The sequence below is a fragment of the Schistocerca cancellata genome, chromosome 8, assembly GCF_023864275.1.
Source record: "Schistocerca cancellata isolate TAMUIC-IGC-003103 chromosome 8, iqSchCanc2.1, whole genome shotgun sequence".
NCBI classification, from domain to species: Eukaryota; Metazoa; Arthropoda; class Insecta; order Orthoptera; family Acrididae; genus Schistocerca; species Schistocerca cancellata.
This window is the reverse complement of record NC_064633.1, coordinates 562942544-562954759: the sequence shown is the minus strand read 5'-3', so window position 1 is coordinate 562954759 and position 12216 is coordinate 562942544. Positions and strand designations below refer to the sequence as shown.

General features: G+C 42.1%; 1 protein-coding gene across 1 annotated transcript in view; it reads right to left on the bottom strand.

The window, feature by feature from the left end:
- Positions 1-12216, bottom strand: part of LOC126094755 (carbonic anhydrase-related protein 10-like) — a 409556-nt gene that overhangs the window by 173040 nt on the left and 224300 nt on the right. The window contains exon 4 of the mRNA XM_049909306.1: positions 9646-9837. Coding sequence (XP_049765263.1) covers positions 9646-9837 — 192 coding nt within the window. The remainder of the gene's footprint in view (positions 1-9645; positions 9838-12216) is intronic.

The window sequence follows — 12216 nt, the reverse complement described above, 5'->3', positions numbered from 1 at the left end:
GTTTTTGGGATACAGTTTCGGTCTCTATAAATCGTCGCCACATCCCGGAAACAACAGAACGATTCACCTTAAGCCACCGGACCAAATTATTTTCCGACTGTCCTGCTTCCACGCTTCCTATGGCGCTGCACTGCAGAGAATCCGGCAGGTGTCTTCTCTGTCCCGCACCGTACCGTCTGTGACTGTGTACACAGTCGACTTGGCCACTGTTTCTATGTTTCGATACAGTGTACCGATACGTGGAACTGTTTCAGTGTTTCAGAATGGCTGTAGTTCACTGTTTCGAAACAGTGGTGTTTCATCCCGCCCCTCTCTCGGGTAACCGGACCAGATTCGATCTCGAGCCAGACACAGAAACCGTATCGTTGGTTCAAAATAAGGCTGTTTCAGTCCACCTCTGCTTGGAACGGAATAATTATATCGAAACAGTGATGTTTCATTCCGCGCTGTGTCGGACGAGATTCGGGCTCGGCACAGGTACTGAAACACAACATACCACTTCGTGAAATACTTTCAAGATTGTCGAAAGCTTTTTGACAAGCAAATAGCATGAAGCTTAAGATATCCGAAAATAAAGCTTCGTTTATATCTGACTGTCCTATTCCGAAATGGCGTAACATCTGCTTTATAAACACTAACCAAACAATAAAACAACGTATACTATTCACATTCAAAATAATAAATATGTGAAAATCATTCAGTTAAATTACACCTTTTTTACATATACGTTTCTCTGGTCATGTACAGTAATCATATTAAGAAACGCAAGTAAGCCTACAACATTTTGAATAAAAAAAAAGCGTAAAGTGTCAGTTATTAGACATATACATAAATTTGATGTAGGTATAACTGCAAGCAATCGGTTTGACGTATCACTGATAGTGTAATGGTGAACGGGAAGGGCTGGGAAGCATAGTGAATTTATAGTAACGGTTCGAAACACCTTAAAAGACAAATTTTTTTCTGTTATATTTTGTTATTTATTCGAATTATTTGGCATTATTTGTGAGTCTATAGTCACTGTGCCTATTATCCACAAGGATACCCTTTGTGTGCATGGAAATTAGCAAGATGGGTATATTACCCATACTAACGGAATGTGGGAATCCCAGTAGCATATCCGTTGTTTCTGCAGTTGCTCCCACCTCCAGTCCGTTCATGGTGGCTCTTCTGTCTTCAGCTATGGCTGTCCTCGGCCAATTGAAAAGTATGAAAGTCACACGAGACGGAAGCAGCGCATTTGCTTCAGGAAATACGAAACTGCCAAGACGCCTAAGTGATAGTTTCATACTTTCTGCGATATGATTAGCGCTCTCGCACCTCATTTATGTTCATATGGACATACTTATACAGCAGACATTCAAGATGATAAAATGTGTAGGTTTATTAGATTACAAAACACAAACTGTTTCACTGTTTCGAAACATCGTATCGAAACATTACATTGTACTGTTTCATTTGTTTCGAAACAGTTACGTGTTTCAGTTTGCCCATCTCTAGTACACAGCGACTGTGGATGTGGGGCTACCGGGCAAATAGTACCCCGTTTGACAGGTGCTCTGACGTCATCGCTGGCGTTTTTGTCTGTTGACCGAAATGTCTTCTTCCGTACAGTACACGATCCTACTGCCATCTGTTGACAGTTTGTATGATTATATCGTGAATTACATACAGGAAAATGAAATAGCGGTTTGTTGCTTTAATTTTGGACACCAGTGAATATGAACAAGTCGTCCATCCCGGGAAATGAGAATTTAGACTATTTTTGCCTCTTATCAAGATCCATACTGACAAGACATAAAATGATCTATATACGTTGCTGGATCTTTTGATTGCATTGACGTCGAAGCTTAATTTTTTTGCACTGCAAAATGATCTAGCCATTAGTATGTGACGTAGATTCCATCTAGAAACGTATACCCGTTCCTCGGAAAAAAGGGGCATTAATAGAAGGACAGACAGAGAGTCTGAGAACCTGCCGAATAATTCTTTTCGCGTGATATAATTACAAATTAACAATTTTAGGATTTTTTCTACTTTTACTGGAAATTCTTGCCTTTTGCCACATTTCATCATTCTAGCTCTACAGAAAGCACGCTATAGGTTTTGATAGGTGAGTTTTCGAGAATAAAAATACGTGACGTAGATGACTGTATCTGCTGGCTGCATTTACTTCGACTCTTAATGTTTTTTACACCACTAAGGGACCATAGACAGTGGAATATGACATAAATTTCAGCTTTGTACGTCTACTTTTTCCTGAATAAAGGTATCTTAACAGGCAGATAGAAAGACAGTCGCATAACGAGATAAACAAATAGTTTTTGTTGGGTATAATTACTAATTAACAATGTTAGGACCTTTTCCTTTGCTTGTGCTTAAAGCCTTGGTTCTTGTGAAATTTCATGGTTATAGCTCAAGGGGAAGTAGCCTACAGATTTTCATAAGTAAGTTTTTCACTATCAAAATATGTGACATAAATGACTGTATCTTTTAATGGGAGGGACGTAGAAACTTAAATCTTTTACATCGCCAAGAAACCACCGACATTAGTATGTGACATAATTTTCAACGTGAAAGATCTGCCCGTTCATGAGGAAAAATGGTCTTAACAGTCGGGCTGACTGACAGACAGACGGAGGCACGAAAAACAAAGTAATGGAGAACAGTAGGTTAAGGACTTGTCAATCAAAGGTTAACATTAGGTTAAGTGCCTGTCAATCAAAGCTGAACAATAGATTTGCCACTGAGTTTATACCTGCTCCTGATGTTGGCAACCGACGCTAACAAAATGCGCTGGCGTCCTTGTTGCCCTACAACTTCAGTGTTGACTCTGTGTCAATAAGCGCCGATCTCGTCAAGGAATTCGTAATGTACGAACAGAGCGTAAATTCTAAAATCCTGTTGCACATCGACGTTAATGACTTGGACCTGTAATTTACTAATATAAATTTATATTTAATTACTAAATTAATAAATGTGATTGAAACATTACCATCCCACAGCCTCTCTGCAATCATATGGTCTCTAATAATTGAAATGAGGTGACAGTATTGAGAAAGAGGGGATAACTAAGAGGTTGAATGAATGTGCAGAACTATACAAAGAGAACTAACTTAAAGTAGATATTAATGGGGAAAAACTTGAATGAGATAAAAATGAAATAGGATATACGAAAATCGATAAGAATTAGACACAGCACTGAAAGACGTAATTCAATAGAAGGACCTGGAAAAGACTATGATGTAATAATTTCATTTCCAAAGAAGGCAGATGTTGACAGATGTGAATGTTACGGAACCATCAAATTAACGAGTCACGGTTGCAAAGTACAGACGCGACTTATTTACAGAGAAATGGGAAGACCGACAGGAGGCAACCTTGGAGAAGATTAATTTGGGTTCCAGAGAAATGAAGTAACGTGCGGTACTGTATTGACTCCACTGCTTAAATGACAGACCGAAGAAAGGCAAACGTATGTCTACAGTTCTTAGATGAAATGAAAGCTATGTACAATGTTGACTCGATCTTTGAAATTCTGAAGGTAACAAGGATAAAGTATAACGAACTGATTGTTTTTCATAACTTGTACATAAACCGGACGGCTTTCATAAATGTCGAAGGACATGTAACGGAAGTAGTGGTTGATTCGTGAGTGAGGTAGGATTGTAGGCTATCCTCAGTCTTGTTCAGCCTGCGTATCGAGCCACAACAGAAGAAAAGCAAGGAGAAATTTGGAAATGGATTTAAAAGTTAGGGTGAGTAAACAAAAAACTTGAGGTTTTCGATGACACTGTAATTCTGATGGAGACCATAAAGGATTTGGGTTATCAGTGGAACGGAATGAACTATATGTTGAAAGCGCTTGTAAGATGAATACCAACAAGATTAAAACTAAAATAAAGGAATGAGATTGAATTAAAACTGGCGATTCTATGGAATTAAATCTAGAAACAGGCAGAAAAATGGCCAGCCGTGGTGGTAGAGCGGTTCTAGGCGCTTCAGTCTGGAACCACGTGGTTGTTGCGGTCGCAGGTTCGAATCCTGTCTCGGGCAAGGATGGGTGTGATGTCCTTAGGTTAGTTAGCTTTAATTAGTTCTAAGTGTAGGGGACTGATGACCTCAGATGTTAAGTCCCATAGAGCCATTTTTTTGAGGCAGTAAAAGTAGACTCAGAATCTAAAACTAATACTTGTTAATTACATGAGTCTTTGCAGTAAGGTCCTTGAGCTCGCCTCTATCGTACAAAACTGTCACCTCGACGTCGAACCAGGCACTGCAAGTCTTTTGAAACTCTGATCAGAGACAAGGTAAATTTACGACAATGCGTGGAACGTTGTTAGAAAAAGTGTATATCAATGTCCAAAATTAATACGATTGCGAAGTAATATGGACAACAGTAACCGGGATCGGTGGATGTAGATTAGTATTATATTCCAGAATGAGATATTCACTCTGCAGCGGAGTGTGCGCCGATATGAAACTTCCTGGCAGATTAAAACTGTGTGCCCGACCGAGACTCGAACTCGGGACCGTTGCCTTTCGCGGGCAAGCGCTCTACCATCTGAGCTACCTAAGCACGACTCACGCCCGGTACTCACTGCCTTACTTCTGCCAGTATCTCGTCTCCTACCTTCCAAACTTTACAGAAGCTCTCCTGCGAACCTTGCAGAAGTAGCACTACTGAAAGAAAGGATACAGCGGAGACATGGCTTAGCCACAGCCTGGGGGATGTTTCCAGAATGAGATTTTCACTCTGCAGCGGAGTGTGCGCTGATATGAAACTTCCTGGCAGATTAAAACTGTGTGCCCGACCGAGACTCGAACTCGGGACCTTTGCCTTTCGCGGGCAAGCACTCTACCATCTGAGCTACCGAAGCACGACTCACGCCCGGTACTCACAGCCTTACTTCTGCCAGTATCTCGTCTCCTACCTTCCAAACTTTACAGAAGCTCTCCTGCGAACCTTGCAGAACTAGCACTCCTGAAAGAAAGGATATAGCGGAGACATGGCTTAGCCACAGCCTGGGGGATGTTTCCAGAATGAGATTTTCACTCTGCAGCGGAGTGTGCGCTGATATGAAACTTCCTGGCAGATTAAAACTGTGTGCCCGACCGAGACTCGAACTCGGGACCTTTGCCTTTCGCGGGCAAGCGCTCTACCATCTGAGCTACCGAAGCACGACTCACGTCCGGTACTCACAGCCTTACTTCTGCCAGTATCTCGTCTCCTACCTTCCAAACTTTACAGAAGCTCTCCTGCGAACCTTGCAGAACTAGCACTCCTGAAAGAAAGGATATAGCGGAGATATGGCTTAGCCACAGCCTGGGGGATGTTTCCAGAATGAGATTTTCACTCTGCAGCGGAGTGTGCGCTGATATGAAACTTCCTGGCAGATTAAAACTGTGTGCCCCACCGAGAGACCCGAGTTCGAGTCTCGGTCGGGCACACAGTTTTAATCTGCCAGGAAGTTTTAGTATTATATTGTTTCTACCGACCTCCAGATTCAGAAACATCGGTCAGAGAGTCATTCAAAGACATCCCAAACTTTATAGGACGAAAATACTCCGAGCAAACGATATAAATATTTTATGACTTTAACCAGCCCAGTATCGACTGAAAAAATGCGCATAACTTGTCTGTGCCAAGGACAAAGCTCTTACGAGTAATACTGTAAATGCCCGCTGAAAATTGCTTCGAACGACCAGTCCGATAACCGAAACGTCAGGGAAATATTAAAAACCTCGGAGTTCTTGTTCCTAACAGACTCGGTCTTTTCGAGTGCTTCACCAATGAGCTACAGTTTAGCGAGCATGATGAAAAATTTGGAACAGTGATCACCAAAGGCAAAAAACTAGGATCGCTGTCGCACTATTTAAAGGATAAAGTGTTGGCACTTAGTTCATATTTGGCAAATGCGGAATAAATGTGGTAAAAGATGAAAAACATTGTTAACCGCTGTTTGGGGTAAGTAAGTTCAGTGTGAAGTAATAAATGACGGCAAAGACCCCCTCTGAATTAATGGTAGTATTAGCATAACGTAGCGAAAACCCAGACTACTACATCTTCTTCACTAAAGAGATTGCAGAAATACTAAGAGGGAAATGTGCAACCATAAGAAGGGCCTACAGTATTTTTACTGTCAAATCATGACGAAAGATTTATCAGCAAATCCTACGATGCTCTGGTCATGAACGAATCCGAATCTTCCTGTCAATCTCTCGTGGATCCGTTCCTAGACGAAGAGCAAATAGAAATCCCAAACGTTAAATTCCGCATTGAAACATGTTTTCACGCGAAACGCTACTACTGTTCCAAGTTTTCAACGCCTCACAGATGAACGAGCTATATCAACATTGGTGCCGCCGGTATTGGAAACCCAGACTACTAAATCTGAACAAGTCACCCTTTTTTTTACAAATGGGCTAAGAGATGAACAGTACGAAATTGTAGACCAATAGCGCTGACACATCAAACACTATAACTTTCCTGAAGGAAAACAAACTTTTCTAAAATTATCAGTAGCGCTTCAGAACAAATCATTCGTGTAAAGTACGTCTTCCCTTATTCATACACATCTTGCAAACAATATGTGCCTAAATGTAGGACTGCAGAGTACCGTGGCAATAATTTGAATTAAATGTACTCGGGCCTCCAGCGGCGTCAAACGTTTGAAATGCCACGAGTTTTCGACTTTGTACTCACAGACCATTGTCAAGTGGAATGACTGCTGATGGGCTGCTGCGTTCTTATACGCCGTAGATGCCTTCTGTGACGTCACTGGTGTTCACAGTGTCGCGATATATAGACATACGATGACTCTGAGTTAGCAAACTCAAACGCGGGATCGCTGAACCCGAAGACACGCTGAGCTGCAAGCCGCTGACTTTATTAAGAGTGTTATCAGTGACATTTATTTCTATAGCTTCTTTAATTATACAGCCCCAGAACCCATCTGCGAGAGCCATGACAAAAGTTTCGTCAAATTTGATCCGGTGACCATTTTTGAGAAAACGCTCAGTTAAATCGAAGTTTTCGAGGCAGAGAAGACGATGAAACCTCTCATGCTCTTCCTGCGTATTGCTATAATGCGCACGGTTTGGCCACACTCGCGGAGTAACTTGTAGACCGTAGGCAATTTGAGATCTGCCGTGCCTTTAAATGGTCCCTACAGTTGCTGGATTTTTGTCGGAGATCTGAAGATAGATTTGGTTTTTTGTCTTTTTAACCACCGATAAGCTAGCGCTACACAAGATAAATGAAGCGACCTTCAGCAAGGATCACAATAAAAGCAACTACGAGGACCAAGGTAAGAAACTTGTTTTACTGCCGTTCTGTAGCTCCCTGACGAGCAAGTGAGAGGAGAAGAAATTATGGAACCGTCTATTATTCAGCGGTTAAACTTTAAAAGTTCATAAACAAATATTTCTTGCGGTAATAGGCAGACGTTCCAGTTGACAATTATGTATATTATTTCAAACTGCAGAGTTTAATCGTTCCGTATAACTTGTGAATGTAGTTAAGTTCCGTAATCGATCCTATTCTAGCAGGTAGTGACTAATATCTCTTTCAAACTCAAATCAAACATTGTATTCTCTTGTGCCTGAGGCCGGCCGCTTTGGCTGAGCAATTCTAGGCGCTTCAGTCTGGTACCGCGCGACCGGTACGTTCGCAGGTTCGATTCCTGCCTCGGGCATGGATGTGTGTGTGATGTCCTTAGGTTAGTTGGGTTTAAGTAGTTCTACGTTCTAAGGGACTGATGACCTCAGATGTTACGTCCAATAGTGCTCAAAGCCATTTGAACCTTTTTTTGTGTCTGATTACATGTCCCTTGGCTGTTTAAATGGAAACGAGAGCACTTCATTCTCAGAATCCATGCCCGCTTCAGTAATCAAGTTCGACTGGCACTGATACTCATCAGTTTATCTTTTAAATTTTGTAGCAGAAGTAAGTCTTTGACAAAAATCTCCGAAACTTGTTCTTGCTTCAAATGTTTGAGTAAATTATGAACATTCATGGGAAAGTTCATCACTGGTGAGGGTAATGGTGATTACGTGGCATGTCAACAAATCTGAGAACATTTTTTCGATTGTTTTGCTGGAAGATTGAGGGTCTATTAGGCGACGGTCAGTTTGACTTTAGGAAGGGTAAAAACATCAGAGAAGCAGTTCTGACGTCATGCTTGATAATGAAAGTACGCCTCAAGAAAAATCAAAATTTGATTATAAATTTGTTGACCTGGGAAAAGCGTTCGACACTGTAAAATGGAACAAATTGGAAATCATCATAGTATTTTTAGCTGTAGGGAAAGTCGAGTAATGTACGATATGTAAAGTAACCAAGAGTGGAAAAATAAGAGCGTAAAACATGACAGAATCAACGGCGGAAATAAAAGGAATATTCAGAAGAGGGATTAAAATTGATGTTGAAACGACCCCAGTGACCATGCACTGATGATATTGCTATCTTTAACAGAAGTAAGGAAGAATGTTCAAATGTTCAAATGCGTGTGAAATCTTATGGGACTTAACTGCTAAGGTCATCAGTCCCTAAGCTTATACACTACTTACCCTAAGTTATCCTAAGGACAAACACACACACCCATGCCCGAGGGAGGACTCGAACATCCGCCGGGACCAGCCGCACAGTCCATGACTGCAGCGCCCTAGGCCGCTCAGCTAATCCCGCGCGGCAGTAAGGCAGAATCTCATGAGCACACAGTAGTGAATAAATGTTAACCGAAGAAACATTAAAGTGATGAGTAGCAACCGAAATGATATTAGCAGCGAACTTAACTTCAAAATGGGAATCACGAAAGGGTAATAATGAAGAAATTCTGCTGTCTTTGAAGCATAATAGTAGATGGCGAACGACGCTGGGAGGTTGTAACAAGCAGATCAGTACAGGAAAAAATGATATGACTGGTCAAGATAAGTTCAAAAATGGTTCAAATGGCTCAGAGCGCTATGGGACTTGACTTCTGAGGTCACCCGTCCCCTAGAACTTAGAGCTACTTAAACCTAACTAACCTAAGGACATCACATACATCCATGCCCGGGACGGGATACGAACCTGTGAACGGAGCGGTCCCGCGGTTCCAGACTGTAGCGCCTAGAACCGCTCGGCCACACCGGCCGGCGTCAAGATAAGTATATTATTATAAAACACCGGCCTTCATTTAAAGAATAAATTTCCGAGAATCTACGTCTCGAGCACAACAGTGTGGGAAACTGAATCATGGAGTGAGTGAAATCCAGAAAAGAAGTCGAAGCGTTGGAGATATTGTGCTATAGAAGGAAGTTTTGGGCAGTATTGGTGAGGATAGCAGCATTTGGAAAACATGGACAAGAAGAAGCTACGTTTGTTACGACATCAAGGAGAATCTTCCATGGTACTAGAGGGAGGTGTACGACAACACAGAAATTGAAATACACACAAAAAACGATTTGGGGACATTGTGGTCTAGTGTTTCTCTGGGAATTCGTAGCGGGCTGCATCAAACCAGTCACAAGTCTGACGGTCCCAAAGTAATATACCCTCCCTTCCCGCAAACATCCCTAAACGTCATAATGTAGCACCATACACGCTCCTCGCTCGGGCCTGAGCGTAAGACTATGTGCCTGCAGTATATATTAGTGACTTACCTCTCCGGGGAAGTGGTATCCGTGGATACTGTGCTCGGAGCCGTGGCTGTTGTCCATGCCGTAGTGGAAGTACATCTCCTCCAGCTGGTAGCGGTAGGCCAGCGGGCCGCCCGATATGTTCACGTGGTGCTTGGCGTCCTTGTCCACGCGGAACACCATCGTCTGGCCGGTGTTCAGCAGTGTGCCGCTCACCTGCCGACGAAAAAGTTAGGAGCCTCTTGTCACCACGCAACCGGTATCCACGAGTCTGAAAGATACAACTAATACCAGTTTCCTTCTGGCAGTGTTTATATTTTTCAAAGCATTTTTCGTGAGTACCACGACCGAGGTTGCTTGGTGTGTGTATGTTCGCGCGCGCGCGCGCGCGCGCGCGTCGGTGTGTGTGTGTGTGTGTGTGTGTGTGTGTGTGTGTGTGTGTGTGTGTGTGTGTGTGTATGTGTGTGTGTGTGTGTGTGTGTGTGTGCGCGTTTGAGAGAGAGATAATGAGATAGAGGAGCGGGAAGATAAGCGAGCGCTTGAAGCATTTTCAACTTGGCCGATGTATGAAACATTACTGAGTACCAAGAGACAGATGCCACGGGGTTAAGACACCTGTTAAACCCAGTCCTAGTCACTTCGTGTAACAGATTGTCAACCGGTAACTGAAAATAGTTACTCAACAAAGTTCACATTTAAGATTCGACGAGCTGGTGATCCTGTAGAAATATACTCAGACAATTATGGAACAGAGGAACACGCTGAAAGAACAGGCAGTAGAAACTGGCTTCCAAATTTCTTTAGAGGGAACGAACGTCCGAAAAACGATTCGTCATTTCTCGTAGTAGACCGATGAAATGGAAAAAATAGGCAATTTCACATACCTCTGTGATAAAAAAGCCAATTTAATCATGCGAAAAAGAATCCGACGACAGGGGGAGAGAGAAGATAACTGCTCCTTTTCGTACGTCACATGGCCTTTACATGACAAATGCAATTTCAAGAGAAGCTAAGCCCAGGCACCGTAAAACAGGGATCGAAACCCAATACCTAACAATACCGCAGTAAGACAGGAATTTGTGGACTGAGGGAAGCCGAGAAATTTGAAGGGCAAGTTATACAAAAAATGGGGCAGTGGAGAGAGGAGGTGGCAAGATAACAGACGAACAGTAAGTTATAGACCGCTCGGAAGAGAAGAACGTACAGAGGTTTATGAACAGCGTATGGAGTCAATAAGGTAACGACAGCTAACGTTGTACGGATATCCGTTCAGGATGGATGCCACCCGAGCAAGGAAGTTGGTTTTCAGTATATTGGACAACAGGACCAAAGTCTCCGATAAACGCTTCAAGGAAGTACGGAAGGGCAGCAAAGCCAACGAACTGAATAGTGAAGATATTGCTAGCCCATGAAGTATAGATCATTTATCAACTACTTGAAGGCTTTTCGATGAGCAAAAGCAGAATAGTGGTTGGGCAGAACAAAAAAACCTGGTGACCGGAGAAAGAATAAATCGCTTTTGGTTTTGAGAAAAAGCTACGAATGTTACGTAATTCAAGAAGAATCTTTCATTCACCAAAGCAATAAATACTGTCGTGAAACTACAGGAGGAGTTAAATTCTTCGCCCGACTCTGGAATTGTTAAATGTACCTTTCCTTTCGCAGACCATACCTTCACCAGCGGTGTCAACTGAGACCAAGGTGACATCGCTAAGCTATTCCGTTGACCCTTTCTTCCATGGTTTCCAGCAGGGAGCGCAATAATTTCATTACAGAATATCTCCCGAGGGCCAAAGGTATGGGTTTGATTCTTGCCTGCCGCTACTGATGCATGTTCAGTGGGTAGCTATCAGTGACAAAATGGAGTCTTGTATGTGTAACTTAATTTTATTAATGATTCTCTTACTTTCGAAATCTCGAAACTACCTTTCCCATCATTATATGCTATAAGGGTACAACGTAACTGTCTAAAAATCTTAGTCGTTTTAGTTATATGTGTAATATCGAGTGATTCTGAGGAACGTTACAGGATATATCAAAATTGTATGCCAGCTTCTGACTGCACAGTAACGAAACAGATCGAATTATAACTCATGCCTTAGCGTTCTACCCTACTCACCCGTTACGATTCAAATATAAAAAGTCAAATGTCAGAAGACTTGATTCTGTGTGCGTTTTAAAACACATTGTTCATTTGAGCAGAACACTGTAATTCGTGTTTGATAAGATGGTTGGAGTAGGTATTAAAATCCATGGAGAAGAAATAAAAACTTTGAGGTTTGCCGATGACATTGTAATTCTGTCAGAGACAGCAAAGGACTTGGAAGAGCAGTTGAACGGAATGGATGGTATCTTGAAGGGAGGATATAAGATGAACATCAACAAAAGCAAAACGAGGATAATGGAATGTAGTCGAATTAAGTTGTGTGATGCTGAGGGAATTAGATTAGGAAATGAGACACTTAAAGTAGTAAAGGAGTTTTGCTATTTGGGGAGCAAAATAACTCTTGATGGTCGAAGTAGAGAGGATATAAAATGTAGACTGGCAATGGCAAGGAAAGCGTTTCTAAAGAAGAGAAATTTGTTAACATCGAG